Genomic DNA, 14,472 nt, shown 5'->3' with positions numbered 1-14,472 from the left:
GCATTTCCTTACTGCATATTATGCACAATGTTTCCTCTTCCTGATTTTCGTATGTTACTTTTTTGTGTGTTTTTCAGGCGGTACCACTGTGCTGACCACAGAGAAGCCAACCGTCATAGACAGCACCATACAATCAGGTATCAAAAAAAAAAAATAAAAAACACAGAAAATAGGGTAGATTTCACGTGTGCCTCTCCCCTCCCCCCACCCCCAAGCAGCGCTTCGGCCGTGCGTGCTTCTCGGTTTCAATTTCTCTCAAAGTCCTAGAAGAGAGATGCCACGCAGCATCTGGTCTCCAAGCATGAGCCATAAATATTGCTTTCCTTTCATCCACATGTATATGCAGCAGGGAATGAGGTTTCCTTCTCCATCAGTAATTGCCAAATGGTGACAATCCCAGCTCTCGACGGAAGGAACTGGGTAACATACTTTGTTTAACGCAGCACATCTAGGACATGGACTGTGTTTGCAAACTCCAGGAGAAGGAAATCTCACAGGCAGCAGCCTGACTATTTATTTTCATCACAATCCTGCAAAACCGAGACAGGCAAAGTTTGTCAGTTTTGCCTGCCACGGAGTTGGCAGTGTGACAACAGCGTTTCCAGTGGGCGTGCCACGAAATGGGGGTGCCGGAAACCACGGCTATGATTGTGCGCGGAGAAAGTGGCACCCCCCCTCCTCACCTCCTTTTATTAATAGAACAGCCTAATGACTTCTCAGACCCATGACTTGCTGTTTACTGGGGGACAGCAGCAGTTAAATGGTAACCTCCACCCCCCACCTTTTGTATTTTGTTAGGATTCTGTAAAATTCTTCCCCATGGACACACACGAAGGGAAATCGTCCATGCAAGCAATCAGAGTTTTTAAATACTTGCAAGTTAATCATTAGAGTAAGGTGAACAGGTCAGTTTTCCAGCTTCTCCCACTTCCTTTATCGCAGCGCACTGAGCCTTGGCCCCCACAGTCATTTATTAATGGGGCGTGTGGTGTATATCAATGTTTCCTCAACAGTATGACACTGCCCAGCGAGGCAGAAAGTAGAAAGGGCTGCTCTAATTAGTATGCTTCCTTAAAGGACGCTGTCACCATTGACCTATTAAACTGCAAAACAAACTTCTCTTCAGTTGAACTTAACCCCGAGTTTCCCTGTGGTGGGCTCAGGTTGACAGAATTCCTGTGACCCCATGCCTCACATACCCCCAGCGACCGAAAGGTGAAACCGAAGAGCGTCTGTTCCCCTAAATTCGGAAAACACTGTAGTCCAAAGGACATCTTTCCAAGGTAGAAGATAGGGCCTTCGAGGTTGTGCCATGACCCTGCATGGACCCTCAGGAGTCTGGCCTCTCCTGTGCGTCCTGCCTTCCCTGAGGGTCCTGGGCCTTCTCGGTGGTTCTCTGTAGAGTAGCACCAGCTGGCTCTCTGGGACCCTCTGTGATAGGGAAGAGGGCTGAGGGGACAAACTGAAGTTCTGGTAACCTGACAAACATGTTAACTGCCCTATTAGTTTTTTCTCTTGCCAGAGTTAATTAACAGCCCTCTGAAATTGCAAGAGAACTTACCTCATCTCTTCTGTCTTCGTGCCTATCAAAAGAGCTAGGGATCATTGAAAAACTGAAAGTTGACAACAGCTCTGAAGACAATAGAAAGGTCTACACCAGATTCCAAAGTGGGGTAATTTACCCCTGGATGCTGGATGTTGAAGGTCAGCAATGACTTCTTGAACACATGCGGTTGGTGTATGAGTTCAAGGGCCAGCCATCAGGTGGGGTGTGCTGTGGTCAGAGCACAGATGGGCAAATCCTGAACCAGGAAGACCCATAACCACCGCCATCTGAACCAGTTCGTTTCAGACCACAGGACTTACTGAGAGAGGGGGTCTGCTATGGTTTTGAGTTCCACAGTCAGCACAGAGTCCTTTCCAAATCATCTCGGTTTCTTGTTTTTCCATTGTCTGAGTCATGAATCTGTCTCCCAGTGTTTGCAGATAATGGACCTTCTTGGAGGGGTTCTGCTCATTGTCACCTTCTAGCTAAGCCCATGGTTAGAGCAGTTCATGAGGCCTTGCGTGTGTGCCAAGTCCAAGGCCAAGTCTGGCTTTGAGGTGTTCACCCAGTGGTGGGACCCACCGCTCTGATAATTTGATCCAACTGCTCTGCAGGTTTCAGATTCTTCAGGCATATTTACAAGCAGCCAATTGGACCCCTAAACTTTCATCTAGTCTGACTTTGCTGAAGCCGTCACAGACTTGAGCTGAGTCTTAAGGTTTCATTTTTGAGGATTCTTATCAATATCATAAACTCGGTAGGCATAGAATACTCATATACTGTCTGGGTTGTGATCAGACCCATCAAAGCCTGTTAATGCTCTCCCAGAAAATGATGAGAAACCCTGCATTTTCCAGCCGGCTCCCCTGGTGTATCTTCAAACACCCCTAGAGCAGCTGAGGGTCGATTCGTGACCCGGGATTGTAAGGGCTTGAGTACCTCCACTTATTGGACTGAAGGACCTGTCTGAGAGTAAGCTAGTTAACATCCTCAAAAGAAGTTCTGAATACCAGATTCCAAAATCAAATCCTTGTGCATATACGGTGCTAATGATTCAAATGCGGGCAAGATAGGTTCCTCAAGTGCAGCTGGGCTCGGCGCACAGCGGCTATAAATTTGTTTTAAGTTCAGAATATTGTTTCCTGCTATTTTTAAGAGTCAAGAAGGGATTTAGCCAGATTATTCCCAATGAATTTAATGAGAATTGTGCAGCCACAGGGCCTGGGTAATATTCAGAAGACTGAAAGGTCACTAGTCCTATATACTTACTTCATTCGTCGGTTTGCTTTTTTCTCTTTCTTTCTCCTCTTCGCTCTTCTGCTTCTCTCCTTCTTTCTTCTTTCTGTCTCTTTTTCTTTCTTTCTCCTCCCTGTAAATGTGTGATGTTTTATGTGTCTCATAGCCTTTCTGGCCAGGCCTGAACTGTCAACATCTTCTCACTCCACACCCCTCCCCGACCATATGCATGGATTTAAAAAAAAGAAGAATATTTCTTCTAAATTAACAAGCTTGCCATAGATTATATGGCCAGGACAAGAAGATGAAAGGGCAGTAAAATACAAAAGGTTAGAGCAGATCCCTTTGTTAAAGTCACAGAATCTGAGAAAACATGAGAAGGTCAATGTGGATGGTCGCTCAGGGCAGCTGCAGAAATGCTTGAACCCTCCTCTCAAACAAGGCTGTCCTATGTCCTAGTCATTAGCAACACACCCAAACTCCTAGATTTTATGATATCACCAGAATATTTAGAGCCAAAATAATGCATGGTGTGGTTTCTATACTATACAATAAATTTAATGTATTCGCCAGAAATACAACCAGAAATGTGTGTGCTGTAATGGCTCACTGCCCTCCTGCCTATGCACGTCTTATAAACTACATTTAAGGAGGAAACCCAAAACCACATACGTATTAACATTTTCCAATATTAACATTTCCTAACAGGAGATTATGCAACAGTACATTCCAGGTTCCTGGGTGTTGACATCCAAGGTCGCTCAACCATTCAGTCACTGTTCGATAGACTGTAGTTCATCTGCATAATTCAATCTTGCTGCGTAAAAGAATGGTAAATTTTGGAGAGGGTTTCTCATGCTTTAAGAAGCCCTATTTCGTGGTTATGATAGACAAGACATGAAATATGTCTCTCCAGTGACACCATAGCTGTGAAATACAACCCTTCCGCACTCACAGAAAGTATGCCCCTTAGCACATTATGGGGCTGGCCCAGAGTGGCTTTCCCCAACTGGCTCTGCTCACCCTTTGGGAGGTCTTACTGTCCCTGGGAGAACCCACCCTGCTCCGTTTTGACAATGCATAGGGTGCATTCCTTCCAAATTCCACATTAGCATTTGCAAAAGGTTCCTTGGAAAAGAAACATGCAAAGTAAATCATCCTTTATCTATTCAATAAATCTTCCCACAAAAATCCCTCCCACCATTGTTAACGTGGGGGAGGGGGCGATGGCGGCCAGGCTCCCAGAAGAAGGCAAGCAAGCCCTGTCGTGTTAAACACGGACAAAGTTAAAGAACAGATCAAAACAAGATCTGATCTGAGCCTGACCCTAATACAACATTACGATACCTATTCTTCCCTTATTGTACATACGAATGGTTTTTGAGACATGTTCAAGATCAACAGGCAAGATGCCCTAGGCACCTTTCTCTCCGTTTCAATGCTGCCATCTTGTGGACTACCTAAACTCAATGAGAAGCAGTGACCTCCCTTCATTAGAGAAAATAGTCCCTTTGTGTGTTTAATTTCATTTGGGGGGAGGAGTAGGACTGACCAAAGCATGAGAACTTTTATCTTTAGGATTATTTTAATTATTAGCTTCAGTTTACTGAAAACAGATTCCAAGCCACAATGATTTCATTTCTTTCATACTTAAAAAGTTAAGCTACTTCTAAAAAAAAAAAAAAAAGCGAGGGAGAGTAAAAAAGCTACAGAGCCTTAAAAAACACAACAATCAAATAACACCTTGTAGAACGCAAGAGACTAATAATTCCGGAGAATCCATTCATACTTTCTTTTCAAATTCCAAAGGAGACTTTTTTTTTTTTTTTAACATTAAAAGAAATGTTTAAGGGGGCAGCTCTTTAAAAATGCTTGGGCTCTACGCGAACCTGCACAGAGGTTTTAATTTACATGCAAATTTTAAAATTCACTAAAAAGGCAGAAATTTACCCTTAAAAGTAATTGACCTGATACAAAGCACAGGAGACTAAATAACCTTAAGAAATGCTTCAGAGATTTGACGTAAAGACCAGAAGCATTACCCAGTGTGGTGAGAATACAGATAGCCTCCGGAATGAGATGTCCAGCCAAGTCACATTTCTAGACTTTTGAGGTTCATGAGTCAACCGGTACTCAAGATACTTCTCGTTGGTGGATATCGATGTATATGATTCATCCTCAAGAACAGAATATCTTTCATATTAAATATCGTGGGCATAGGAAGAATACATGTAACATCATGTCTGCCTTGGAAAGTAACCTTCCCGGAAATTTTATGTAAAACCAATTTGACAGGCAGTCCATAATCTTTTTAAAGCTGGATTTAAACAAAACAAAACAAAGAAATTCCGAAACGTGATTTTGCAAACATTTTGACATCACCATGGGTCTTTTGAGTTTCCTGGTAGTCCTGGGTTTTGTGGTTTTCCCAGAATTTTCAACCAGACGTTAAGTTATATAAATTGTGCCTTTCGTGAACAAATTAAGGGCCTTGCTGACCTCAATGATTAAGTTTGCCTTTCTCTGCTTTTCTCTATTTTTCCTTTCCACCCACTGCAGAGTTTCCAACATATGGTTTTAACTGTGAATTTGGCTGGGGTTCTCACAAGACATTCTGTCACTGGGAACACGACAATCGCGTGCAGCTCAAGTGGAGTGTGCTAACCAGCAAAACCGGACCCATCCAGGATCACACAGGTAACGCGGAGTTCACTGCGGCCTCCGTTTCTCTGAAAGACAGAAGGCGTCCCTGTGGGGGGTTTCTGGGCTCTGTGAGATGAGGGGTGTTAGAAAACACTCCCGAGCATTCACTCGTGCTTTCATTTCCTGGAATTACTGAGATCTCCTTTCCTAGAAGAGACGGTCCTACTCCAGGTAACAGACAAGGATGACTAGATCTGGCAGCGGATGGCCTCTTGGAAAAATAGCACAGTAGGCAAAGATGTGTCACTAAGTACCTGTTTTATACTCTTCCTGCACCATTTTCATGGAAATTCCGAATACATTCAAAAGCAGAGAAGACTTAGTGACCTGAACCCTCTACGCATATCACCCAACTTCAACGGGCACCGAATCACAGGACTGTTATTTTATTTTGAGCACCCCTGGCTCTGGATTATTTTGAAGCAAATCCAGGCATGTGTCATATCATTTGTTTTGCAGCTAAAGAAACAATATGTGAGGCTCGTGCCCCCTCTCTCTTGACCCTTGCAGTGGAAGTGGAACAAAGTGGAGCGGAATTCTTTTTCTTTTGAGGAAGAATGTAAATCTGGCCCGTTTTTTTCAGAGCAGGTGGAAACCTCACCCTGCCCCGCCCCGTCTCCTGTTTTACTTTCCTGCTAGGATTACTTAGCGGCAGAGGGATGGCCTGGGGTGGGGGGCAGTCACTAGAGGCTGACAGACACTCCAATGAACTCTGTCTACCGCTATCTTGCTATCCCTTTAGTCATTTTGTCATCCAGCTTGAGATGCTGCCTAAAGATTGGGCGGTTGTCCTCACAACGCCCACACGTACCCAGGCTCCCACACGCTCACCACAAACACTCAACCATCACCCTTCCCTCCGACTCAGTGAAACTTACAGGACTGTTGGCTCGAGAGGTGGCTTCCCAAACGATACCCCGGAGGGCCATTTGCTGATGCTGAGAAATCTCATTAAGCAAAATTCCTCCATGCTGGGGCTTTGGATGAGTGGGTCAGTGGGCCAGCGGATGGGCAGAGGGCACTTCATGCCTTTCCCATTTTGTCATTCACTTTTCTTTTCCCCCAGTGAATATAACCATTAAGTAGGTTGAATTGGCCTCCTTCCACCACAGCCACCTCTTTGCCTAATGAGAATGACAAGGAAATTGGATAAAATTGGACTCCTTCAATTCTGAGACACTTTCAATTGAATCTTAAGACAAGCAGTTTTAGAAAACTTAAAATACTTTGACTGTAAATGGCACTGTACATATAAATGGCATCAAATTAACCAAATGCAATTAGCCAAAATGAAGGCAGTAATGGTGGAAAAATTGATGCAAAGTGAAGCAAAATGGCTCAGTAGGATCTGACATTCAAAGGAGGTTAAAAGCTATGTTAGCCAGAGACAAAAGCTAAAAGGCTCACAGAAGTAAAGTGCTAATTGAGAAAATGAAGACAGAGTTCCTGACCCAGAACTGTGATAAAACCTCTGAAAGGAAGAATATCAACGCTTTATGAGTTGAAGTATCAGAAAAGGAGGGCTTGTCTTAGAGGAGCAGCTGAGAAGTGTGATTCCTTCAGAAGCATTTGTCTCTTTTGTTCTCCCAGACACCCAGATTTACTTGGCTGTGGTGCCAGGTCTGCTCTGATGAGAAAAAGCCTCCCACGGCCCTGGAAACATAAGCATTTGCTGAGAGAGGGGGGTGAGCCCTACATCTGAAAGGCAGGGACTTGTTAACGTAAAGAAACTAGATAAAAAGGGCCTCTTACATGCACACAGATGGACGTTAGACCGTGTTCCACATTTTGCAGATCAGACATGGAGCTTTCTTTAAATTAATGCGATCTAGGTAAAATATCCTGCTGTCCAATTTGGAATTTATTGGAAGGAATCCCACTTGGTTTTCTGCATTTGACTTGTAAGAGGGAAGCTATGCACCTCCTTCCAGAGGATTCCTGAAACCCAGCATCTTCCCTGGTTCGTTGAACAAGTGTTCTTTGAGGAGCCCTATTACTTGGTACATGCTGAACTGGAGATGTGGAAATAAAAGGGTGTTGGGGGGCGGCAGCTCTGGGGGGCTCACAGTCTGGTTACAGGTGGGAAATGATTACCATGCAGGGGGTGGGGGTCCCAGGTGGAGGTGAGTGGCGATGGGAAAGAGAACATGGCAGCTCAGAGAAAGCAATTGTGTCCCAGAGAGTCTGGGCTAGGAATGGCATGTGCGGACACGGAGGAGGGATGGCCGGGGGTGTACAGCTATATGGGGCAGGGGGTGGTGTAGCCTCGGGTGCCGTGTGAAAAAGTGTGGCTAGGCTAAGGGTAGTGGGGAGACGCCAACAAACTTCGAGCCGAGGAGTGACATCAGCATGTTTTTCAAAGACCGCAGTCGTGTCATGGCGGAGGCCAGGAGAGATTTCCCAGGCAGTCTTCCTCCCTCCATCCAAGACTGGCTTCCTCCTCCTTTCTACCACCTCTTCTCCGATGAGCCAAAATAAACGTCATGGGCTCCCTCGATGTGCCCTCTATTTGCAGCATCTCCAACTTCAGGTTTTTCCCTAAGAATGGGGGACCGGGACCCTACTCACCTCAGTGAGATAGCGCTGTCACATGGTTAAGGAACCACCACTTGGTAAAATAGTGGGAGAAAGCAAACCCCAAGAGCATCTAGGTCCTCGTGGCCACGAGGGGGCGCTCTGTAAAGACCGTGTCAAACGTGCTGCGGGAGCTGTGAATTTTATTTCCACCCTCCTTTCATTATTCTACACGTTGGTTTTCTTTCTTTTTTTTTTTTTTTTTTAAGATATTTATTTATTTGACAGAGAGAGATCACAAGTAGGCAGAGAGGCAGGCAGAGAGAGAGGAGGAAGCAGGCTTCGTGCTGAGCAGAGAGCCCGATAAGGGGCTTGATTTCAGAACGCTGGGATCATGACCTGAGCCGAAGGCATAGGCTCTAACCCACTGAGCCACCCAGGCGCCCCCCCACCCCCCGTTGGTTTTCTGAAGAGGGTTTTGGTGCAATCTCACATACGCAGCCAGGGGAGGGAAGCAAGTTGCCCTCTGACACCCCCACTTCCTCCCGGACACGTGGGCACAGGCAAGAAGATACAAGGACGAGCCCACATGTGCATGGGGAAAAAGGATCTCACAAACATGCAAACCCCTTGGGCAGCAAACAAAACATCCCCCTGCCCACTGAGGCCTGAACATCACATTCACACTTACCTCAGGTGAGGCATTACAGTAGGCATTTCTATTTACAGAGCAAACAGTGAAACATGAGTTGTGTGTGTAGACCAGGTGGTGGCAGGAGGAAATGTTCCCACCGGGGGTAATTAAAAGCAAAGCCAAGAGTAAGTCCTTGCAGCTCGGCAAGGATCTATGTCGCCAAAATGGCACATTCTAATAAGCCTTAAAAATGCAACCTTGCCTCTCCTTGAACCAGAAGCCCACATCAAACAGGAGTGAGACTTGTAGCTGAGAGTCAAACTCTCAGGAGCATGTAAGGAATTTATAAGCCATTAAAATATGCTAGGGAAAAAACACGTGAATTTGTGGGGAAAAAGGAAATCACTAGATGATTTGGAAAAACTGCAATGTTAGTACTATCAGGCAGTTATAATAACCAAGGTATCATCACCCAGCTCACATGATAAATAAGAAAACATCTAAATTATTCCATGTCATGTCTGTGTTCGGATCCGTGCTGCTGAAACTATTTAAAATTTTGCCTGAAAAATAGTTCTGCCCTCTGCTTTCAATGTGCTTGTGACGAGGCAAATGCCAATGGGAGTCCTTGCCCATGGCCATGGGACGATGCTTTCCAAATCCAGACTGCCCGAGTTGGTGTTGTTTTACAGTCGTTCCCCATCCAGCACCCACTCAGGGAGGCTTGGAGCGCAACCTTAGGTACCAAAGAGGTTCCTCCAAAACCGCACACCCTTCCCTTCCCACTGCATATTTGTGTTCTTGGTGCTCAGCCCCGGAGAGAAGGTTGGAGTCATGAACTTGAAAGAAGAGATGAAGAAGCCGTTAACGTGGCCACTCTCCCTAACCTGGTTTTTTGTCACAGCAGGTGATGGCAACTTCATCTACTCCCAGGCGGATGAAAACCAGAAGGGCAAAGTGGCTCGTCTGGTAAGCCCCGTGGTTTATTCCCAGAACTCCGCCCACTGCATGACCTTCTGGTATCACATGTCTGGTTCGCACGTGGGCACACTGCGGGTCAAGCTGCACTACCAGAAGCCAGAGGAGTACGATCAGTTGGTCTGGATGGCCATCGGACACCAAGGAGACCACTGGAAGGAAGGGCGGGTGCTTCTCCACAAGTCTCTGAAACTCTACCAGGTGTGTGGTCTTCCCTGGGTGGGCGTGCAGCTCCTTCAGGGAGACGGGAGATGGGCATGATATTTTGGAAATTATATAAATGAGATGCAGGAATTATGCCAGTCATTATTTCAGGTGTTTCCCAAACCTGGGATTTTGCTGCGGTGCTTTTACTCTCCATAGCATATTTCAGGCTCCAAGATTATAGGAATAGAACCAATTTGCTGCGAAAGAGGGGAGAATACTACTTTATAATCCATTTTGGGGCTGTCACAATGACCATCCCTTTTCTTCGCTGCTTTCCCCAGTTTTAAATTTTGAATCACAAGAAGAGAGTGTTAGGAGAAGTTTTATGCCATCACCAGGCAGTTAATGTAGATTGATGAGCAAATCTCCTGCTTAGGTAAAATCTCATGAATTTAATTTATGTGCCATAGATTGAACTGAACAAACGTTTGTAAACACTGCTTCTCGGGACTGCACATTTCAATACTGTGAAAATGATCTCATTTTGTTAGGTGATTTTTGAAGGCGAAATCGGAAAAGGAAATCTTGGTGGGATTGCAGTGGATGACATTAGTATTAACAACCACATTTCCCAAGAGGACTGTGCAAGTGAGTATTAACTACTGTACAAGCCAGTGACATGCTTGCCCAGGGTGTGAACAGTTTCCTGGGAGGGTCTTTGTCTTGCTCATTTAGACCTAGAATTTCAGTGTAGACTGTAAGCACATCATATGAAATGCATATTTTGGTGCAAAAGGGCATAAAGTCAGGTCATCTTACCTTTGGCTACCCCATCCCCTAACCACCTCATTCATTTAGCATCTGCTTGGTACTTGCAAAACCACATAAATGATGTAGAATCCAAAAACCATAGCTAAAAAGAATAACTCACCCCCCCCCCCCCAAAAAAAAAAAAAAGAAGAAGAAGAAACACTCACAGCTTACAGGCTATATATACCTTGCCAAAACATTTTGATGAAAAGTGGAAAACTCAGACATCTGGATAATTCCAAATATCTGGGTGCATAAACAAAACAGCAGGTCTTTGAAAATTTTGAGCACAGCAAACTTAATTAAGATTACAACGTTAATGGATCATAGAAGCCATAACTCTCCTCTCTATTATAAATAAGTAGATGTTTCTGACTCTAAAAATAGTTGAAATGACTCAAAAGAATAAATGAAATTTATTGTACTAGTACTCCAGAGCTTATGGTTTGTGTTGGCCTGGTATATGGGTGAAAGTTGATGTCGAAAGCCAATTCGTATTCCCTGGTTCTTGATGTATAATTATAAATAGCATCACTAATGGCAATGTAATAGCACAGTAATTAGTCTTAAGCTCCATTTGCTACACTTCAACTTTTACTATATATCATATAATAGGATGTTAATTATAACAAAGTGGAATAAGCCTATTGGGCAAATTTAAGACAAAGGAGGTCTGTTGGCTGTAATAGGTTTTTGGTCATTTCAGCAATTTACAAAGCTTTTATTACACAATATATCGAATATTTTGTAATCCTAAAGTGGCAATAATTTGATATGGTCGATTAAAGAAATTGGGGAAAAAGAGCAATGAATAAGGATCTGCTTCTTTGTACTATGCAAGGAAATCTACTTAATGCCACACTACTTAGCTGGTCTTTGCAGGAAATGGTAAGACTTAAGATGTTGCGATTATGCTACAGCTTGCCCACAACCAAGTCCACACTGTTGTTAAAATATGTATTTCATGTAGTTACACAGTGTATGCGATGTCGCTGCTTTCCTATTCCAAAATGAAAATGAGGTTTTTGAAGCTCCACAAACGGAAACAAAGGAATAAAATTTGATTCCATTCAACAAGTTTTAATGGACTGCATACTGTACGCAAAGCAGCATCCAAGTGCTCCCGTGAATATATAGAGGGATAACACAATTCGATGAGCCTGTTTCTTTTCATGGGACTGGTCCACACGGCCGTAGCGGTCGCTGGGCCTCATACTCAGAAAGTCACAAGTGAAACACCATCAAAATACTCTATGTTGCTGCCCCGATAAAAAGATGCCTCAGATAATTGTATAATGAGTCATCAGATATGTGTCCTTGAATATTTAGCTATGGATGCTATGAAACTTTCAACTCTTTATTAGTTATCCACACATTTATGGAACAAATATTTTTGAAGACACTTTTTCTGTTCTGTTATAAATGTTGGGAATACAGCAGTGCAGCAGTGAATAAAGTCCTCAAAACTCCCTGCCCTCCCTCTCCTCAAAACCACACGGCTATTGGGACTCTACTTCCAGAGATTTCATTTCTTTTAGTTTATTACTATAATTATTATTTTTTTATTATTATTATTATTTGGGGAGGGGAGGTAAGACATAGAACACAGTCTCTTGCCTCAAAGAGCTCGTAATACAATTTGGAAAAACAAACTAGCCCTTGCCAAATTCGGGAACAAGTTCTCTAGAAAAGCACAAGATGGCAGCCATCGGCACAACCCCGCTACTGCTGCCTGTTTCCATCAGCTTTCCCCCACGCTCCAGATGCCAGAACGATTTCACTCCATTCTTCTCTTCTCCTGAAACGACACACTCTGCTAATAGCAGTGCTCACTGGTTTCGATGTGACCCCAGTTTCCTCATCTTTTGACACCACTTCTCCATTGTTCTGCATTTATGTGGTGGGGTTGGATCACACTACAAACTCCCAAGGAAATCCAGCAGAAGCATTGGTCTGAGTGTGTGTGTGTGTGTGTGTGTGTGTGTGTGTAAGGGTTTATGTAGTTTGTGTGTATTGGATTTTGTTGGCAGTTCAAATATCTCTTTCAATTTTGTTTGACTTGTCAGAACCAGCCGACCTGGATAAAAGAAACCCAGAAAATAAAATTGATGAAACAGGTAAGTCTGTCTTGATGACCAATTAAAAAAAATTTTACTCTGGCTTTCATTATATTATGAAGTAACTTTCTGGAGGTCTAGCACACTGGTAGATCAAAGCAGTTCAAATAAAATAAACATCTCTGCCCATGGTGCCATGTGTTGGACTCTTGTCACAGAGGGCTGTCTTCTAAGCTGTCCAGAGATCTAGGGGAACACGGAGGCCTGGTGGGGGACATGCTCGCCCTGGCCTTGTCCTGCCTGAACTGGAGGAGGACCTAGAGGATAACCACGTGAAACACTCTCCCATTACATCTGTGGAAATAGGAAACCACTGAAGCCCATGACCTACCCAAAGACCAACAGATTTTTGTACGAGAATTTGAAACCATGCTAAATTCTCATCTGATCAATATCCTGATATGATCTTTGAGGACCAGACCCCAATTTTTGTGATAAACTGTTGTGTTTGATCCATGTGGCCTCCTCCTCTCCATGGGAATCACACTTCATGATAATGAAGACAGTGATGATGATGATGGTGGGGATTTATTGAGGAGCTAGTGTGTCCCAAGCACCTGAAGGTGCTGTCGTGTATGCTCTCTGAGGCAGACTGATCCCCATTTCGCACATGAGGGGGCTGAAACCAGGAATTTGCCTTCGGTAGCCCAGCTAATTGGGAGGTAGCTTCAGACTTTACACTGATTAATCTGAAAATGTGTGTTTTCCTTGATTACTTTGTGATCAAATACAGGACATTTGACCAGAGTTGGGCCCTACCTGATATTATTGTATTTCTAGAAGCTTCCACCCCTCCCAGCCAGCTTTTGTGGGGTGTTAGACCCCCGCCTCAGCCAGCATCACTCACAGCTGCTGTCAGCAGCTCCGTGTCCTGCCCATCAGCCTCAGCACCTGTGGCTGGTAGAAATGTGGACCCACCGTAGTCAGTCTTGGACTTGATAGAGACAAATAAACGTGGCCCTGTACTAAGTCGTTAATAACATTAACATGCTGCTCATTGAGCTTAGTTACGCAGCCCATACCAAGATGTAAGCTTTATTAGAGGTTGTTTCAAAACAATGTTGCAAGGGAGAGAATATTAATATGCCCCAAGGCTTGTTTTCCCCTGTTTAGGGACTTGCATCTCATATTTTTAGTTTTCTTTGATTGGAATCTTTGTTGACCAGAACACCATTAAGTAAACACTGTGCATGTTGTGCATTAACATTTCAGTCTCATTTCTAGTACCACGTAATTAGGCTCAAAGCTCCCATGTTAATAATTTCTCATGTTCCACTCTGAAGAAGACATTTCCCCAGTGACTGAACTGCAGAGCAGCGTGACTGTCTCCTGTGAAACCACCAGGGCTGCAAAGACGCTGATTATTAAATGTGTTCTATTCAGCACGACACAGACACGCTCTCTAGCTTTGAGCCATAACCCATGTTAAATGTCAGGGGCGAGCATCCGCTTTTTTCTGAAAGATCTGTCCTTCTTGAGTGAAACTGGTGGACCCGGGGGCTCAGAATCTGTGTGAATGGAAGATTTTACATGTCGGGGAGCAAACACCTGTGTACCCCGTGCTCAGACACACTGGAAATGGCACGATACAGAGCGCAGTTTGGAAGGTCTCCCTGAGCCTGGTTTGGGGGGCAGGCACAGGCACAGGGCAGGGTGAAACACACACCCCTACCCCCTCACCCCTCCAACCCCCCGCTAGCCGAATGTGTGACTAAGCCGTTTGCAGAGCTTTAGTGACCTGGCTTGCAAACACAGATTACAGTCTAGGGCACAGTGGGCTGCACAAA

At 44.4% G+C, this 14,472-nt stretch overlaps 1 protein-coding gene across 4 annotated transcripts in view; it reads left to right on the top strand.

The window, feature by feature from the left end:
* The window catches only part of NRP1 (neuropilin 1), a 137,145-nt gene that overhangs the window by 119,488 nt on the left and 3,185 nt on the right, over nucleotides 1–14,472 (top strand). For 2 of the 4 annotated variants that reach the window (XM_032837808.1, XM_032837805.1), the window contains exons 12-16: nucleotides 78–137; nucleotides 5,342–5,479; nucleotides 9,538–9,812; nucleotides 10,310–10,406; nucleotides 12,635–12,685. In XM_032837808.1, the coding sequence (XP_032693699.1) occupies nucleotides 78–137; nucleotides 5,342–5,479; nucleotides 9,538–9,812; nucleotides 10,310–10,406; nucleotides 12,635–12,685 (621 nt within the window). The remainder of the gene's footprint in view (nucleotides 1–77; nucleotides 138–5,341; nucleotides 5,480–9,537; nucleotides 9,813–10,309; nucleotides 10,407–12,634; nucleotides 12,686–14,472) is intronic. The other 2 variants (XM_032837809.1, XM_032837807.1) reach the window with 1 other exon arrangement.

The sequence above is a fragment of the Lontra canadensis genome, unplaced genomic scaffold (genome assembly GCF_010015895.1).
Source record: "Lontra canadensis isolate GAN:19392208 unplaced genomic scaffold, GSC_riverotter_1.0 scaffold100, whole genome shotgun sequence".
NCBI lineage: Eukaryota > Metazoa > Chordata > Mammalia > Carnivora > Mustelidae > Lontra > Lontra canadensis.
This window is presented reverse-complemented; position numbering and strand designations above follow the sequence as displayed.